Source organism: Carcharhinus amblyrhynchos, chromosome 19 (assembly GCF_965287045.1).
Source record: "Carcharhinus amblyrhynchos chromosome 19, sCarAmb.v2.hapA, whole genome shotgun sequence".
In the NCBI taxonomy this organism is placed as follows: Eukaryota; Metazoa; Chordata; class Chondrichthyes; order Carcharhiniformes; family Carcharhinidae; genus Carcharhinus; species Carcharhinus amblyrhynchos.
This window is the reverse complement of record NC_137342.1, coordinates 29,286,041-29,306,489: the sequence shown is the minus strand read 5'-3', so window position 1 is coordinate 29,306,489 and position 20,449 is coordinate 29,286,041. Positions and strand designations below refer to the sequence as shown.

Here is a 20,449-nt window from a genome sequence, read left to right as displayed (position 1 = left end):
AGAGTAGTGGATGGTGGAGAATGCTCTGAGGCATTCCCAGTCACCAATGGTGTCAAACAGGGCTGTGTGCTTGCACCCACACTGTTCAGCATGATGTTTACTGCCATGCTGAATGATGCCTTCCAGGACAGTGTTGCTGGAATCAACCTCAAGTACAGAGTGGATGGGAAGCTCTTCAACCTGAGGAGACTTCAAGCTATTACCAAAGCGAAAGAGACTATTCTGAGAGATTTCCTCTTTGCCGATGACTGCGCTCTGTATGCTGGCTCTGAGCCAGAGAAGCAAGTCAGTATGGACAAATTTTCAACGGCTTGTGACAACTTTGGATTCACCATCAACATTAAAAAGACCAAAGCCATGCACCAGCCTGCTGCTCGTGCACTGTACACAGAATCCATAATCATAATCAAAGGATAGAAACTACAGGCAGTGGACCAGTTAACTTATCTTGGCAGCACCCTCTCCCAAGCAGTGACTATTGATACAGAAGTTAACTGCAGAATAGCAAAGGCAAGTCCTGCTTTTGGTAGACTGCGCTCCACTGTATGGGAACGTCGAAGAATCAGCCCAGCAACAAAACTGAAGGTCTACAGCGCTGCGGTACTCTCTACTGTCCTGTATGCCTGTGAAACGTGGACTGTGTATCGAAAGCATGCAAGACAGCTGAATCATTTCCACGTGACTTGTCTTTGCAGAATATTACGTATCCGTTGGCAAGACAAAGTACCAGACACTGAAGTTCTCTCTAGAGCAAGTCCACCATCAGTCCACACACTGCTGATGAGAGCGCAGGCCCAGTGGGCAGATCATGTCATCTGTATGTCAGACAAGCGCATACTCAAGCAGCTCCTTTTTGGGGGACTCTCTGCTGGAAGACGCTCACATGGAGGGCAGAAGAAACGTTTCAAAGACACACTCAAGGCCTCCCTGAAGTCGCTTGACATTGACACGATCACCTGGGAAACACTGGCACAAAACCGCCCTGATCCACAAAGGCTGTCAAGCTCACAAAGCAAGGTGTATTGCTGAAGCACAACTTAAGTGCAAGCTGCGCAAGTCCAGAGCCACCAGCGCAACAACTGTAGTGTCTACATAAGTCTGTCCAGTATGTGCCAGGACATTCCGTGCCTGAATTGGCCTGATCAGTCATCTTTGCACACACCACAATAGCCTCTAAATGACTAATGGTGTCTAGGTCCTCACCAATGATGGTCGAACAGCAAAAACTGCTAGGTAAAAAACTGCGCAGGAAGAATCAACAGATTGTGGCTACCATGCAAGTGGGAAACAATCAATAAAATGTCTTATGGGCCGCACTCAGAAAACCCTGATGAGCCACATGTGGCCCCTAGGTCGCAGGTTGCCCACCACTGACCTTTTTTCATTTAGGCAATGATCTTAAACTTAGTCATAGAATGATACGACACAGACCATTTGGCTCATTGGGCCTGTGTCCTCCAGTTACTGACTCGCTGACTAGTGGAAACTGTTCTTTCCAGTGTATCTGTTCAAAACGTCTTATAACTTTGAACGTTTCTCTCAGATCTACTGCTTGTCTTTTATCAACAAAGCTATGCAACACCTTATCAAATGTCCTTTTAAAATCCATGTATGCAACAAACACTGTTTCATTTATCAATAAACTGCACATCCAAGTTGGCTAAATGGGATAGGGGTACATGTCAGTGACAAACTAATTGAACAGGCTAAATGGGCTGAATGATCTACCCTTGCTCCTATGTAATGTTGAGAGAGGTGCTGAATTTTATGCAAAAAATGTGAAGTCTAATAAAATCCAATTTCTTTAACTGCAATCACACTGAATCATTCATACAAGTCAAAACTTATGAGTAAACTAGTCTATTTAGACACAGAAGCAAAATACTGTGGATGCTGGAAATCTGAAGTAAAACAGAAAATTATGGACTCAGCAGATTAAACAATTCTGTCAGTGAAATTAGCTGGTTTTCACCCCTCCTGTAGCTCAGCTAACTTGCTAACCATGCTACTACTTTCCCCTCAATATTTTGTGCCTTACCTTTATCAAGAAATAATCTCATAAAAAGTTATCCATTTGAAATGTTAACTCTGCAGTTTTATTTTGATACATTTGTTTGAATAAAATGTGTAAATGTTAGAGACCATTGGAGTTAAAACTTTCCAGATAGATGGTCTAATTGACCCTTCTGTTTATAGTTACAGCAATAGTGTTGTTTTGCACAGCCGAAGTTACGCCTAGTGTACCATACACTGAAGTATTTGGGTCTATCTGGCTAATGTTACTGCTTGGGACTGTTCATTGCCAGATTGTATCAACACATACACCAAAACCTGCAACAAATAGTGGAGGCAAAAGAAGAAGGTATCCTCATTTTTTGAAAATATTTATTGTGTGCTTTCGTAAAGTTGAATCAATGTATATTTTATATGCCAACATTTATACCATACAGAGACTGGTATGTGTGTGTATATATATTTGCCATTGATGAGAATTTTTGCTCAAATTTCAGATGCCACATTGGATAATATCCTTTTTTATTATTGTTATTTGCTAAAATTAGTAAATCAGTCTACTTTCTAGAGCAGTTTGACACGAGGCTTGATTCAAAGAAAATTGAATTTGGAAGGGTAGTAAGTGAAAAGTTAGTGAGAAATTCAACTTGTGGCCCATTTTTGCTTTAAATAAACTTGCAGGCAGCAGTCAAAAATTGTAGTAGTGGGGAGAGACTGCTTCATTGACACTCTAATATAGTATTTAGGCAGCCTGTAAATAGGCAAGCATGAAACAGGCATAAGGCTGTTTTAATTTGCAAACTTTTGGTCATACATCAGTTGTTGGGCCTTGACTGCAAAGCTCAGGTTCAAATTGTACCAAGGAGATATTTTTCAGGCAAGGAGAAGTAGACTGTTTCCGGGCTTCGCAGAAATAATGTTGGCACTAAAGTATAGAATCTGGTGGTATCACTTCTAGAAGCGTGTGGACAAAATAGAAATCTCACATGATGTAGTTGTATTTAAAAATAAATAAATTAGCTATGTAACAAGATAAATATAGACAAGTATTTGGTGAGTTGTGATAACTATTATTTAAGTAGAATCCAGTTAAATAAGAGTCAAGTTTATACTGAGTATGTTTTAAACTGAATATGTTTATTTTGATCTTCAGGCAATCTCTTTATGCATGGTTATTTATTTTAATAACTTTACATTTTGTTTCATTAATGAACGGGACATTTTTTTCCTATTGCAATTTTTCTTGAAGGTGGCCGCATCTGAGTAGCTACGTAAGAGAATGATAGGTGGCATGGCCTGTTACAACTCTGCTGCACTAACCAACACGTTATGGTTTTGAGTGTAATTATAAATGTTCTCTCTGCTGTGCTGCCATACAGAGGTAAAAAAACAAGTGTCATCTTTTCTGCTGGGAGGAGAAATCAGTATGCCTTTTTTGTTGTGCCTCCCAGTAACGTGTTATCAAACACTATCCGTAGGCATTGAAGGGATATTTTCCATCTTTGGGTGTAAAACAGCACACATTTGGTTTGCATTGCCTTGCATTAAGAGATGCTTGAATTCCAAGAACTCATTATACTCAATTTCCTATTCTGTCCTCATCTGCAAGTAAAATCTGTTACTATGTTGTAAATATTTAACTATTTTGCAAAATAGTTTTGTACATCTCAGGAACTACTTTTGATGTACACTATCATTGAAATGTATTGATTTGCAAAAAGTGCTAAATATAATTTTAAAGCCTGTGTTCTGTGTCATATTACATCTTCTGACTCATTGTAGCCAGAAAGTGAAAAACATGAACTGAAAATAAATTGTGGATTCTGTGAAAATTGAAATGCTGGTTTATAAAACCCATTGCATCGATTTTTGACAGGCTCTGCAGGCATGGCAGCAGTTGCATAGTAATACTGGTTTAACAACATAACCTCATTTTTAACCTTTCTTACAAAGGAAATTGCGGAAAGCTGCTCATCTGGAAGTGCATAGGGAAGGAGATGGCTCTAGTACCACAGATAATACTCAGGAGGTATACCACCAGTCTGGCACAGGCACCAGCTACAGTGTTGGTGCAATCTTAAGAGAGATCTTGCATGCCTTTTATTTTCCAGGGTATGTATTAATTTTATTAGTCTGTATCTACATAGATTCCTTACGAATACTCATGTTCAAAGATATGTTTGCCTTTTTCCTATCTTTATTTCCCTTTCCTCCACTCTTTTGGCTCTAGTTTCTGCGGAGGCAGAGATTCACACATGCCAATAAACTTCCAATATCTTTTATGTATGAATATAGAGCATTAGTGATGGCAGATTTTTTGTCCGTAGGCTGTGATCTTCATCCCTGTGGGGTCCATGTGAGGATTCTAAATAATGGTGTCTGTTCACAACTGGAGTGGGAAGCTTGTTTCTCTCCCTCGCCATCCCAGGAAGGCCCAGGACTAATGCAGTTCTGACATACTCCCCAGATAGTTAACCCAACACAGTCCAGGAATTGATTCAGTACTATTCTGCTCTATATAGCACGTGACTTCAGGCAGTGCACCATGTCTTGGGGAGTATCTTGATGAAGTATTACTTTTCTTTAGCTAAGAAAGCTGTAAAATCACATTGATGTAATTGTATTGATATAACTTATTGTAAATATGAATCAAATAATTAAAATTTTAGATTTACAGTTTGTATTTACTTTTACCATACTTGCTGCCATATATGTTATTGTTTGGTAAATAGGATGTTTGGACAATCTGAATATCTGAAATAAACTTAAATCTAGTATTAACCAGTCAGAATTTTAGAGCAATCATATGAAGGTATATTTGTCCTATTACAAACTACTCCATATATACCATGGTTATTTTGATAGGAGCATTTTACTTCTGTGCTCAATGTTCTTAAGTTGCCTCTGTGCATATTTTTGAATTTTATCTAGTGATTCTTTTTATCCTCGGTGGATCCTATATCCAAAACTGTTGCAAATATTTAACTTTACAAAAGGAATTATAAGCTTGATGCAGGAAGCTATCAAGGTCAGTTAAAGGAATAGAGAGCTTGGAATGATGTTTTTGGGTATCTCAAAGTGATACACAATTCAGGTGAGAAACATCAAGTGAACGCTCAGGAATCCACTGAAAGAAAACCATTTGTAACTGCCAGTCCCAAGCAAGAAGCCTTCATCAAGCTATTGGTGATTCTTCACTGATTTATGTATCTATAAAGATACTGCTGGGGTAAAGGAATAGTGGAATTTGAACTGCCTTCTCAAGTTTGTATTCAGATGTTTACAAGCATTTTGTCTGGTATAATATCATTCATTATAAGATGTAAAAAATTCAGTGATAAAGAAAGTGGTTAATTATATTTGATGTGAGTATGGAATGTTATGATCTCAGTAGAGACCAATTTTTTTTTAGAAATCCGAAAACCCAGATATCTAATAAGATAATGAAGCCATAAAGTTTATGGTTTAATCCAACTGAATTTCAATATACAATTACTTATACTCTAAACTGAACTTAACTCGGCTTTCCTTCTACATACATTTGAGTTGCATCCTCAAAACCTCAAGTCAGATATTTACTACTTGCAGGAATTGGGAGGTTAACTACTCGGTTAAGATTTGTGTAAGGTTGAGATTTATGGGGCCTTCTGTTTACTTCTGACGAGGTAGTCTCTTCAGCTCTCCTCCAATCATCCCATGGTTGTAAACTATCAATTCAACACAGACACGCTAGAGTCTTAAGTGTAACCACTCTGAGTCTACACTTCCCTGGTTCTAAAGTTCTTTAACTCCAGAATCTTGCATTTAGGAACTCCTCTTTTCACCTTGGTTAGAAGAATTATACCCAGGAATCTATCCTCTAACCTCCTCCCCACACACACACACACACACACACACACACACACCCCACCCCACCCTATACTTAATTTCTTAACTTACAGTTGTTACGATCCCAGCTGCTATTAATACAAGTCAGATCCCAGAATGAAACCTGGCTTGATGGATCCTAATTTTTTGTTTGAAACCATGGAAGAAAATTACTGAAGAAATTCACAGGAGTCAGCAAATGCCCTTCAACTCACAGAATAAAATATTATTAAACAAGGAAATGAATGTATTATACCAGACAAAATGCTTGTAAAGATCCGAATACAAACTCAAGAAGGCAGTTCAAATCCCACTATTCCTTTAGCCCAGCAGTATCTTTACAGATACATAAACCAGTGAAGAATTACCAATAGCTTGACACAAAGGCTTCTCGCTTTGGACTGGCACGTGGTTTTCTTTCAGTGGATTCCTGAGCATTCACTTGATGTTTCTCATCTAAATTGTGTATCACTCTGAGACACCCAAAAACATTATTCCAAGCTCACTATTCCTTTAACTGCACAGCAAACACAAGATGTGTAGGTTAGATGGGATTAGCTAAAATAAATGTGTGGGATTACAGGGATAGGATGGGCGAGAGAGTCTGGGTAAAATACTCTGTCAGAGAATCAGTGCAGACTTGATGATGATTCTGATTTAGTCAGAAGTCTACCAGACTCTCGGGCACCAAGCTCACCAACAAACTGAATGAAACTGAAACGATTTTACCTTTCTAAAAATATAAAAAGATATATGTATAACTTCAGAAAAAAAAATACATGGTTTGTAATACTGTGGGGCTGTAACTTTTGAGCTCCAGAGCAGTGTAACTGGTGTGGGTAGAACAATGATGTGCTCTCCTCCCTTAAACTCTCTGGCTTGGGTAAAAGGGCATTTTGGGGAGAGCGTGTGCATGCCAAACCAAAACTCCATTTGAGTTTTTCAGCAGTTTGGTTTGAACACTCAGAAATGGTGATAGGTGCCTGACACCTAACTGACTAAAGAAATCTCATCATTATAATCTTCACTGTTTGTATGATGTTATTTTGATTTTGAATCCAGCAGCCACCAAAAGTTATTTTGTTTCTAAGGCACAACTGTTGACTCTTGTTTTTACTTAATAAGGTCAAAGAAAACCAAAATATCCATAGATAAATCAACAGAGACAGATAATGGCTATGTTTCTCTGGATGGAAGAGTGTGTAACAAAAGCTATGAAGATGGAAAGCAATTTCATACAGCCCACTGTGAAGTAGTGGGACCTGAAGAGTACAACTTGATAAGAGGAACAGGAAGAAATACACACAGTCCTGTAAACCATAAAGTAAGTGCATTAACATGAGAATTTTTTGGCCTGTTGTTGCAAAGTCTGTGCAAATTATGGGATTAGCTATTATCAAAGCTGCCACACTTTGACTGCTGTAAATTAAACCTCAATAATATAAAATGTTTGAGGTTGCCACCACAAGTGCTTGAATCAGAGGATGAAAGCTTCAACTGGGAGTAGAAAGGGTGCATAGTCAGTTTTAAGTGTCATAAACATGAGGAATGGCATTCCACAAAGGCAGGTGGAAATATTTAAGGAAGAATTCAGGATATTTGGGGAAGTTTGCACAAAAGCAAGTTTTGAGACCTGCTAGATGGACTCTACAATCTGTTCCAGACTTAAGGTGGGATTTTCCAGCCGCACTCGTTCCAAAACAGGAAAATCCCACCTGAGGTCAACAGATCTTTGCATTCGCTGTCCTCCGCCCACTACGATCCCATGGCAGGTGGGATGGGAAAATTCCTTCCCTAGTATTTATCTGTACTTTCTAAATAAAATCTCCTTAATTAAAAGCAAGTTTAGTTCCATTGGTCATACCATTTAACCTGGAACACAAGATCATCCCCAGTATTTTGATTTCTCCTCAGGAAACCAATAGTCAAATGAGATGTTAAAAGCTATATTCCAAATATTGAGAGTCAAAAAATTAGATTTCTCAAATAAGGTGGGGATTAGAAGTTAGTCTTTGAGACAGGTGATGTTTTGGTGATGAAGCATTCAAATAGATTGAATGTGAGGGAAGAACTAAATCTCATTTTACTCTTCAATTATTTCATGCTTTTGGATGATGTAGTGGAGCAGCAATATTTCAATGACCAAAAGAATGGAGCAAGTATAAAGTATCCAGAGGATATATCAGAGTTAACTGTATGGACTTGGAAAGAGAAACCTTTGGCAACAATGAATGTATTGTCAGTCAACAATGCAAGTGGCAGGAGTGGACCACGAGAGAACCATGCCATGTTAGAAAGTTATTTGAGTGTGATAGTGTGGTAAAATGTATTGAAGATAGCGGTTAAAGAGGGATGATGATAGAAATTGTAGTCATGTAGGATGTTTTTAGTGACTGACCAATGCAACTCTCAATACTGTGGGTAGGATTGAATCTGATTTGAGAGTTTTGAACAGGGACAGGTGATAGTTTATGTGAAAGGGAACAATATGCATTCAACCCTGACCTAGTCCCCCTATGCTGACACTATAGTTAAGAAAGCCCACCAATGCCTCTACTTTCTCAGAAAACTAAGGAAATTTGGCATGTCAGCTATGACTCTCCAACTATTACAGATGCACCATAGAACGCATTCTTTTTGGTTGTAACACAGCTTGGTATGGCTCCTGCTCTGCCTAAGACCGCAAGGAACTACAAAAGGTCATGAATGTAGCGCAATCCATCACACAAACCAGTCTCCCATCCATCAACTCTTGTCTACGCTTGCCGCTATCTCGGCAAAGCAGCCAGCATAATTAAGTACCTCACGCATCCTGGACATTCTCTCTTCCACCTTCTTGGGCTGGGAAAAAGGTACAGAAATCTGAGGTCACGTACCAACTGACTCAAGGACAGCTTCTTCCCTGCTGCTGTCAGACTTTTGAGTGGACTTAATTTGCATTAAGTTGATCTACACCCTAGCTATGACTGTAACACTACATTCTGCACTCTCTTGTTTCCTTCTCTATGTACAGTATGCTTTGTGTAGTGTGCTAGAAACAATACTTTTCACTGTATGTTAATATGTGACAATAATAAATCAAATATGACCAAGGACATTGAAAGGAAAGGGAAGGTTGCAGAGAAGGATAGTTGGATAGTTTTGAAAGGTTTTGAGATCTGTTGTGTGAGATGGGTAGGGAACCATATTGTACTTTTTGAAGCACTTAGGATCATCCTTAAGGCTGTCTAGATTGATGAGGTTGGCTATGGGACCAAGAAGGCAAAGATAGATTATTAGGAGTGACGAGCAGATGTTAGGCTTTATAAATGAAAAATTCAATGAAGGATGGAAGAAAAATATTGTAAAGGAGGGAAAGACTCTGAGTATAGGAAAGGAGGAGGAAGGATGGGAAAATGGGTCAGACAGCAGAGCAAATGGCCAGTTTTACAGAGTAACCTATCAACTCAGGTATGGGAAGCAGCCCCCCTGTTGGAGGTTAAGTTCTGGTAGGGTGGAACTTCTGCCTATCCCTCTATATCCACTGAACCCTAGCCCATTTTCCTTGGTCAGGATTCATTATGTAGGCATGGTGGGCTTCCAGTGAGATGCTTGTCCTCACAAAGGGCCATGGAAGTCTCTGTTACAGCAGAGATACCATTGCAGTATCAGAATATCTGGCAAGTGATTTTAAAATGACTCCTAAATAGAATCTTGAAGACTGAAAAGAAGACTTTCCACTGAGAACCTCAGCTGAGATCAAGGCCTGGAGCTAACTAGAGGTTTCTCCCAGAAACTTGGGGCCTTCACAAATACCTTCTGGGGCCTATTGTCACCTTACACATGAGGATGAGTTGAGAAAGTGGTAGTAACCAGAAGGTACGTCTTCAAAGAGAAATATCAGCCAATAGTGATCAAGGAGATGACGTTAGAATCCCACGGGCAGTGTGATGCCGTTGGGCCCCATCGCCTCAATTTTCCAACATTCTTCAGCACCATCCCACTCGGTTTCAACATGATAACAAAGAATAATTACCCCATTGGAGTTCCAAATGAGGATAAATGATGTCGATTGGAGGAGGTGGCATCCTGTAGAGGAACAGATTTTGGCATTGTTTGTGCTGAGAATTATTCTAGACTAATATAGAAAGTGGGTTGGGGATTTGGAGCAGAATGAATTTAAGTTACATTCTGATAATGGGACAATGAGATCAGACATTCACAAGCTACATAGGTGACTGTTTCATCAACTGTGATTGAATGGGCTAAAAGATGGCAGAGGAGGTAGTCACAAGAAGGTCGACAGATGCAGCACAGGTGGTAGGCCAGAGTCTTGGAATGTTGCTATGTGGTGCAAGGTGATGTTGGCAGTGTTTGGGAAAAGCAAGAAGGTAGATAAGAGAAAAAAGATGAGGAGGTGATCAAAGACATCTCTGTCAGAAATCTGAAATCCATTTGTAATGGAAATACAGCTGGTGCTGTTGTTATTCATCCAATAAGTGACTCAGTTATGGATAAATATTTTCAGCACCTGCCTTTTTTTTTGTAGCAAATCTTTTACTTAAAGGGTGAGTCCTTGCACTCCAGCATTCAACAATTGCTTCTTTGCAAATGAGGGAATGTTCAAATCTCAGATAAATTCAATGAACAGCACATTTCGTGATGTTATTTACGAAGGAAGTTGAACCAGGTGAAATATTGTACTTTTATTATTTCGTTTTGCTCATGTTTACATTTCTAAACAGGAAGGACCTAGACCTGTCATACATGTATCAGATGATGTTTCAAGCGATGAAGATGGCGAAGCTGGATCACAAATATTCACGCAACGACGCATTGGGGAACGAATTTCAAGTGATAGTATATTACGGAATAGAAAATCTCACCAGTATAAAAGACACTACACTCCTGAGGTTATAAACTAGTTTCTTCTTCGGCACCATAATCAACGATATATTGCATGCTACATTGTACTCGTAGAATCCCTTACTGTGCAGAAGGGGCCATTTGGCCCATTGAGTTTGCACCGACCACAATATCACTTTTAACCCCATATATTTACCCTGCTAATTCCCCTGACACCAAGGAGCAATTTGGCTAATCCATCTAACCCGGACATCTTTTGGACAGTGGGAGAAAACCCTGAGCACCTAGAGGAAACCCACATAGACACAGGAGAACTTGCTAACTCCATAAGGACAGTGGCCCAAGGCCAGAATTGAACCTGGGTTCCTGGTGCTGTGAGCCAGAAGTGCTAGCCACTGTGTCGCCCGTTCTCACATTAGAATGGAAAACAACATAGATAACAAGACCTAATTAAAATTGAAAGTTATTAGAATTACTTTCACAAATAATTTCACAATGAAGAGACCACTAAAATGAGGTCAAAATGAATGCTAGGCAGGTGGACATTTGAAATTTTAAACTTTTCAATCGTAGAAGATTCCTATTTAAGTAAGAATGGCTCCTGCTTCCGGTTCCAACTAATAGTTGAGTTGTACATTTGAAATATCATTTTTTGTCAAATTCTTTTGCAGGAGACAGCTAAATCTGCTACTAGTTGTAGTTCACGCAGCTCTAGACAAGATTCAGAAAGCACACGGCATGAATCAGAAACTGAAGATGTATTATGGGAGGATCTTCTGCACTGTGCTGAATGCCGTACTTCCTGCACTAGTGAGACTGAGGGTGAAAATTCCCACTTGAATTCCTCAGGAAAAAAGGAATATCGAGATGATCCATTTCACCCGGTTTGTTTTGGAATTTGTTTCATACAATGAACTATTATTAAATATTCATTTAATATTTAACTTAGCATATTTTTTGAATTAATTATTTTGCTTGACTAAAGGCAGTACTTAATCATTTCAGTTGCATAATTAATGTTTTGTCCATAGTTCCAACCTGCTATCATGATTTGGATTTCTCATGCTCAGAAAAAAGGCTATTTTGCACTTTATTGAAGGTTTTGGTTTCAATATCAATAAATATGTAAATAGGAGGTCTTGCCTCTGAGCCAGAAGCTCTGGGATTTAGTGTCCATGGAAAGTGTGCTTGTAATGTTGATTATCAACCTGCAAATTCTCCCAAGACAGACAAAGGTAAGAGAGGGAGATCATCCTGCTCAGTCAGAACTTGCAGAAGGTAACGGCAAACCACTGTAGTACTTCGCCAAGCAGAACCATGGACCAATACATTGAAGTCCATGGTCACCAAAGCCCGCTTAGGGCTTGGTACCTGAAGACAGGGAGAGTGAATACTAATCAGAAAATATCAATTATGATAACTGATTAATACATTTTCCAGTATATGTGTGTAAGTCAACATTAGTCATGATATTTGAATGAACAAGTTATTCACTTAATAAATCATTGCATTATTAAAGTTTTGCCATTGCTTTGGTTGTGACAAGACAGAACCAGATTACTAACTTCTGCTGCACCTTTCCTAATCAATTTCCTTTACTCATGATCATTGGATGAAAATCTGGAAGTAATTTTCTTCTATAATACTGAGAGAAATTGTATACACCTGATGCTGTTCTGGCTGAGATCAGATAACTCAGCACATTATTAAGGATACAAACTGCGACCTGTATGTTGTCAGAACTTTTAATCAGTTTTGCACTTTGCAGAGAGTCATCCTCCTATTTGGAACAATGTGACAGTGTAGGTATGTTCAACTATTTTCATTGAGTGTGGAACTAACTAAAATGTGTAAGGTGCAACTAAACACCATTTGAATACTTTTGGAGTCTGGGGACGATTGAAGCCACTGTCTTTGGCCCTCGATAACAACTCCATATTCCAGTCTCCTCCTTGCTCACTGGGGACAATCTTGAGTCTAGTCCTGTCGTCTGCGGGAATGCTGGTGGAGGGCTCAAAATCTGGAAGAGATTGCAATTTTGGATTTTCGCCACACCTTTTCAACGATGTCATCAGGTACACACCCATAATAGGTGTGAACCTGATTTACATACGTTTGAATACTATCAACATACTCCTTCGCCAGATATTATCTTCCTCCCCCGTAGTCACATTGGAGCTGTATACTACAAGTTCTCCTAGACGTGAATGTGCTATGGGGACCCCCCTGGGGATGCAAAGGTAAATATATCCCAGGAGGGAAAAACACATGGCCAAATAATGGCCTGTCAATGCCTCTTGGCACAGGTTGGCACCAAGCCCATACTGATCTGAATCTGGCAGTGCCAGCTGTATTGAGGAGTGAACCTCAGTGGGACCCTCAAGGGGGAGGAAGGAAGGATATCATTTATAATAGCAGTAAGTCGGAGCAGATGGGGGAAGTGTTAGCTGTTTGGCCGGGGGATGGGGGTGATGTGGTATGGGGAGGGGCAGCCCTTGAGACTTCTATGGTGGATTGGGGGGAGGATGTTTATTACTGTAATGATTGGGATGATCCGATCTCCGTGCAGCCGGGCTTTGCCAGTTTGTTGAAGCCCGACTCCTCTGCATGATGGAGTGAAACTCTTTTGATGATGTTTTGCCAGAGTGTCGTAAGATCTGGGAGAAAACCGATCTGTTTGTCTGGAGAGAAACAGGCTGGTTTTCTTATTGGAAACAACAATGCCATTTTTGGGTAAGATTTCACTCATTGTCTCGGGTTGAACCAGGTTGTTCACAATCTAGGTGTAATAGCATTATGTTTCTGAGGTAAACTTGGATTGCAACTTTGCAAGTACAAGTGAGTGTATCTATTTACAGTATTAAAATCATGTGCTTTGCTGAGGATAGTTTTGTAATACTTGTATTATTAATTGAGAAGAAGAAAAGACTTAAGAATATACTTAAATGTAAATTTAATGCATTTTTTTTGCCAGATAACTGGATTACTGGAATACGTAATAAGGATCCTTCAACTTTAAGTTAAAGCTTTGAAAAATAACATCTGTCCTTTTTTGCCAGAGTCATTTACCATGGCTTCACAGTTCCAGTATAAGTTTGGAAAGAGTAAGTGCAATTGTCTGGGAATGCAACGAGTGTAAGAAAGCTGATATGTCTGTGATGGAAATCAGTGGAATGATTATGAAACGAGTGAGTATAACACTTTAAAAAGGGGTGGAAATCATTTAATTTAATATTATAACTCCTGCCAATGCAAGATGGTCACTTCTGTGCATGCGTACTGCTCTGCACATATGTGGAAATCAAATGTTGTCACTGCTGCACCCAGCATTTGTGGATGCGCAAATTTGAGAATTTGCTTTGTTTTTTAGCTGTGGAGAGAGGGGTCTGCTCTTTGTGGTTCTCCGTCGTAGGCTCTTTGCAAGTTCACAGCACAAAAGGCCACTGAATGATGCAACTGAATTGACAATGGGCACCACAAAATCTGACCCGTTCTGTGGGAGGACCTTTTTTTTACCTCTCTATCTGATCATTTTTCCAGCTCCAACAAATCTCACTGGTTTGTTCCAGGTGCCACACCCTTCCTACATTTGTGATCTCCTCTGAATACTGTAACCCTCTGTATTTTGTGTTACTGCAATTCTGGCTCTTTTATCATTCTTCAGTGTTCCTAAATTGGCACCCATGTTTTCAGCTACAAAATTTCTCATGCCTAGAATTAAACTCCTTAACTATTGCTCTAAGATTCACTCTATCAAGAAGAATGAGGATTTATTGCAAGACAAAATTTGTTTTGGATGAATACAAATTCATACCTTTCACAATTCTGCTCCAACTACATGTTAAAAGGAGACTGCTGCCCAATTGTGATGATTTGAGCCGTGCAATCTTTGATCCTGGCCACTGCCTAGTCTGCCTGTTCAAGAGAAGCAACACGATTGAACTGCACATGTATGTCGTTCGCAGGAGAACACACCTTAGCTTAATTTCTCCATATAACATGGTAGAAATTTAATATGCCAATGTATTTTGTGCCACAAATGATTCCGATGGTTTAGCAAGAAAGGTGAAAGAAATGAGGAAACAATGAAAATTCTTTGCCCTAATCTCCATCCATTTCAATTTTAGCATGTGTACTCTGCCTTTTTAGTTGACAACGTAACTGTTATAAACATATGCTTACTAAGATTACAATACCTTCATTGAGTTCTAATGGGAGAGTAGACAAATGCAGAACCAGCATTCAGTGTTAGCCTCTATAAAAATGATCTTTTAGCAGATTTATGTTTCTAGCAATGATATTGCAAAACATCTTTTTGTTCTTTTTTTTATTCCTTTGGCCTTCCATTAGGTTTGCAGTCAGTTTCATTTTACTCTTTTCTAATTCCATTCCAATCTCCAGGAAAGTCCCAGGATTATGTGGGAAATGCCATAGTTCATTGACAATATTCATTGTAATGTATGGCTTCCCCTAACTAATATCTCTGCATATAAAGACAGAAAAATAGCAGCAATGCTAGAATTTGAATAAACTGCTCATTAAAGTTATGTGGTATTGATTGTAAGGTAAATTTATCTTTGGATGCATATATATTGACTGCCCACTGGAGTGCAAAGCAGCATTCCCATAAGCAAGTCCTTGTTCCTTATGATCTGAAGTGTAATCTTTAAATGCAAAGGGCAGGATGTTTTGGCTGTGCTTGCCCCAAGACCAGAAAGTCCTGCCCAAGGTCAACGAACCTTGCATAGTCCTGTACCACCCTCTACGATTATGTGGTGGGTGGGATGGGAAAATTCCTCCCATATTAGCTAATATTTTTACACAGGGTTGAACAGAACACCTTTTGTTTCTGTAATTTGCATACTGGAAGTGATGAACCTTCTTATGCCGTTGTGGTATTTGGATCACAGAGTAACTTTGTCAGAAATACAGAAAAAGCAAGAAACACACTGCAGTTCAGACGATGGATAGCGAAACAGAGTTAACTTTTCAGGTCGATGATATTCCATCAAAACTAGATATTGGAGATGAACAGCTTTTCAGCAATTACTTTTTTAGAACATGCAGCTAAGGCTACACATAGGGCATAATCTAAAGATCAGGTTAATTCAAACTAATTGGTAACAAAAGATCAATATGACAGATTTAATTGGACATAATGTTTTAACTTAAAACAGAAGGGAAGGACTAACTTTCTGCCTGTAATGAACGTGACCAGCACTTAAAATATCAAAGTTGTACTCGAGATTGAGTCCAACCGTGGAACCTTCAGGGACTTATTGCAACGCAGGCTGAATGATAGTTGAACAGCAAGAACCTGTGAGCAAAGACTTTCTTCAGAGTTTTAACTTTGCCAACTCTGTGCTCTCAGAAAAAGAAGTGTAGTTACCAGATATCATGCATGGTTGAACAATGCTATCTGGTTAAAACGGTGCTTTCCTAGATTATATTCTGCATGTAGGGCATATAGAAATGCTTCTAAATATTTTTAGGACAAAGCAGCTTCTTCCCCCCCCCCCCCCCCCCCCCCCCATAAACTTAATAGATGATTACTAGCTAGCGATAGGTATACGTTGGGCAGAATCTTACGAGAATTTGGCAGAGTATTAGTTCCATTGAGAAAAATGGTGTGGAACTCTTCCGTTTGACTGGCCAGTTTTCTCTCCAAATCTTGTCACCTTAACTGCAAAAAAAAATGGATGTCGTTTGCACCGACACTCTGGCAAGCTGTGGACTCTTAAAGCTGGGAACCAGCTCTGCTAAGATAGGGGTACCCTTAATATTACTGAAACAAAAATTAATCTTTCTCCACCCCCACATCCAGTCGTCTTTGGCATCCCTCATTGCTCTCCATGTCTGTTCCACTCCACCACAAACACATGAGTGCCCATGCATGAGGATCCCACTAAGGCCTGCCAATCTGCCAGTGCCAACTTATGTCAGGGGCACTGCCAGGGACCTTTGCGCCCTGGGCAATCCCTTCGACAAGTTCATGTCTGGGTGAACCTGTTGATACATTGGCGAGGTATGAAAATCTCATGAGGAGGGCAAATTCCTGGCAAGGGGGGTGGTTAAATAGATTTAAATTTACTTAAGTGTATTAAAATTAAGTTCTTGCCCATTATGGGTGCGAACTTGATTATGTCACCAGTGAGGGTTGGCGAATATCGGTGGTCACAGTGTTGCCAGCGAGATTCGTTATTTCCGGGTTTTGTTGGAATTTGAGCCGTACTTGTGACCTAGTGGATGGAAAGTGCGGGCTCAAGATCCCGCCAGTGCTGTTTACAAAAATACATTAAACTGTCCTAAAGAGTGTATTATCTCTAAAACTAATATACTATAAAGCTCTGACATTAATTAGAAGAGATTTCCAAACAATCACAAAATTTCAGCATAGCTGTTTTGTTGGAGCAGAAACTAACTGCTAATGGCTTGCAGTCGCTTATATAGTTAGTCTTAAATTTGCACAGTTTTATCTTTTAATCCAGAATATTTATCATCAGAATCTAAATATTACAGTTAAAACAAGTTTTTAGTAATTCAAAATATGGATCTTCTAAGTAAAATTTCTTTCATTTATGTTCTCATTCATTCCCCACCCTCACCCTGGCACCATCATGTGTTCCCTTGCCATCACTTTCAACCCCACCAAATGTCATATTCAACAGATCATCCTTCAGCATTTCTGCCAACTCCAATGAAATGCCACCATTAAACACCTCCTCTTCCACTCTTTTTTCAACATTTGGAAAGGCTTGTTCCTTCTCTGATACCCTGATCTCTTCAATCATTCCAACGTGTCTTCATCAACCTATGGCACATTCCCATGCAAGCACAGGAGATGCACACGTGCCCTTTTACCTCATCTCTTCCCATCGTTCAGGATCTCTCCTTCCGGATGAAACAGTGATGAACTTGCACTCAGAGTCATAGAGGTTTACAGCATGGAAACAGACCCTTTGACCCAATTTGTCCGTGCTGCATAGCTTAGTTTTTAACTACTAAGTTAGTCCCAACTACCTGTATTTGTCCCATATCCTTCTGTATCCATTTTACCCATGTAACTGTCTAAATGCTTTTTAAAAGACAAAATTGTACCTGCTTCTACTACTGCCTGTGGCAGCTCATTCCAGACACTCACCACCTCCTGAGTGAAAAAATTGCCCGTCTGGACCCTTCTGTATCTCTCCCCTCTCATCATAAACCTATAGTTTTAGACTCTCCTACCGTTGGGAAAAGATGTTTACTATCTACGTTATCCATGCCCCTCATTATTTTATAGATCTCTATAAGATCACCCCTAAGCCTCCTGTGCGCCAGAGAAAAAAGTCCCTGTCTATCCAGCATCTCCTTATAACTCAAACCATCAAGTCCCAGTAGCATCTTAGTAAATTTTTTCTGCACTTTTTCCAGTTTAATAATATTCCTTTAAATTTAATATACTTTTCTTGTTAATCATAACACTGAGGAGACCAAACTCAAATGGAAGGTTTGCTTTGCAGAACACCTCCATTCAGTCTGTAGCACGATCCCAAAGTTATGGTCGCTTGTCATTTTAATCCTTCATTGCACTCCCACTCTGATCTTGCTGTTTCCTTACACTGTTAGAATGAAAATCAAAGAACAGCATCTGCTCTTTCGATCAGGAACCTTACAGCCTTCTGAGCACAGCATTGAGTTAACAATTTCAGATCATAATCATTCCAATTCTTTTCAGGTAGCAGCTGTTGGTAACAATTATGCTGTGATCATTTAGAGTTCCTTTACACCCATCACTTTTTATTTTGCCACTGTTTGCATCATCCCTTTTTGTTATTGTCTTCCATGCCAGCAGAGATCTAAACTTCTGTTCTCCCCACCCCTTTTCCCTGCCTCCCTGATGAAATATGGGAACAATGTTGAATTCTGAAGGTTACAAAGATGTGTTTTTTTTTGGAAAATAAATTCTGTTATTTGAAAACTTATATGGACTAATATGAACAAGGAGCAGGAGTAGGTCATTCAGACCTTCAAAGCTCCTCTGCCATTTAAGATCATGGAAGATCTAATAGAAACCTCAAATCTCATTCCGCTTGCCCCCGATAACCTATTACCTCTTTGCTTATCAAGAATTGATCAACCTTCTGTGTCAAAAATATTCAAAGTCTCTTCTTCCACTACCTTTTCAGGAAGAGTTTTCTAAAGACTCATGACCCTCAGAACAAATATTTCACCTCCTCTCCATTTTAAATGAGTGATCCCTTATTATTAAACAGTGACCCCCAGTTCTAGATTCTCAAGAAGAAACATAGTCTCTGCAGCCACCTCAAGACTCCTCAAGATCATCTCTTACTCTTTTAAACTCCAGCAGAACAAGCCTAGCTTGTCCAACCTTTTCTCATAAGACAATCCATTCATGTTTTAGACTGGTAAACCTCTCTGAACTGCTTCCAATGCATTTACATTTTTCCTTGAATAGTTGACCAGTATTGTACATAACACTCTAAATGTGGTATCACGAGTGCTCTGTACAACTGCAGCATAACCTTCCAACTTTTACATTCAATTCCACTCTCAATAAATGATAACATCCTATTAGCTTTTCTAATTGCTTACTGTACCTGTATATTAGCCTTTTGTGATTCATGCACTAAGACACCCAGATCCCTCAGAGTTTGCATCTGTCACCATTTAGTTCCCTTTTGTTTGTTTTGCCAAAATGGACAATTTCACTTTTTCCCACATTATACTCCATTTTCCAGATCTTTGCTCACTCATTTAACCTTGTTAAGAAGTCCTTGGCGGGTCGGATCAAGGAACCCCAAGGCTTTTTACGCTTATGCGAGAAGTAAAAGAATGACCAGGGTAAGGTTAGGGCCGGTCAAGGATAGTAGTGGGAACTTGTGCATGGAGTCAGAAGAGATAGGAGAGGCTATGAATGAGGGAAGATGTATTAGCAATTTTGAAAAATCCAAGGGTCGGTAAGTCCCCTGGCCCAGATGCGATCTATCCTAGGATTCTTTGGGAGACAAGGGAGGAGATTGCAGAGCCTTTGGCTTTGATCTTTGGGTCCTCACTGTCTACGGGGATAGTGCCAGAGGACTGGAGAGTGGCGAATGTTGTTCCTCTGTTCAAGAAAGGAAACAGGAATGACCCTGGTAATTATAGGCCGGTTAGTCTGTCTTTGGTGGCCAGTAAATTAATGGAAAATGTCCTGCGGAATAGGATTTATGGCCATTTGGAAAGATGCAGCTTAATCTGGGATAGTCAACACGGATTTGTGAAGGCTAAGTCCTGCCTCACAAATTTGATTGAATTCTTTGAGGAGGTAACTAAGTGTGTAGATGAAGATAGAGCAGTTGATGTCGTACACATGGATTTTAGTAAGGCATTTGATAAGGTTCCACATGGTCAGCTCATGAAGAAAGTAAGGAGGTATGGGGAGAAAGGGAAATTCGGCCGATTGGATAAATAACTGGCTATCTCATAGAAGACAGAGGGTGGTGGTGGATGGAAAATTTTCAGACTGGAGACCAATTACCAGTGGTGTACCACAGGGATCAGTGCTGGGTTCTCTGCTATTTGTGATTTTTATTAATGACTTGGAGGAGGGGGCTGAAGGGTGGGTCAGTAAATTTGCTGATGACACAAGATTGGTGGTGTAGTGGATGAGGTGGAGGGCTGTTGTAGGCTGCAAAGAGACATTGATAGGATGGAGAGCTGGGCTGAAAAATGGCAGATGGAG

General features: G+C 39.7%; 1 protein-coding gene across 8 annotated transcripts in view; it reads left to right on the top strand.

Annotated features, from left to right (window-relative positions):
* Window positions 1-20,449, top strand: part of LOC145355394 (protein PHTF2) — a 112,547-nt gene that overhangs the window by 71,302 nt on the left and 20,796 nt on the right. For all 8 annotated transcript variants that reach the window (XM_080207442.1, XM_080207443.1, XM_080207444.1 and 5 more), the window contains 6 exons: window positions 2,197-2,362; window positions 3,967-4,125; window positions 7,006-7,204; window positions 10,605-10,772; window positions 11,397-11,609; window positions 13,785-13,913. In XM_080207442.1, coding sequence (XP_080063568.1) covers window positions 2,197-2,362; window positions 3,967-4,125; window positions 7,006-7,204; window positions 10,605-10,772; window positions 11,397-11,609; window positions 13,785-13,913 — 1,034 coding nt within the window. The remainder of the gene's footprint in view (window positions 1-2,196; window positions 2,363-3,966; window positions 4,126-7,005; window positions 7,205-10,604; window positions 10,773-11,396; window positions 11,610-13,784; window positions 13,914-20,449) is intronic.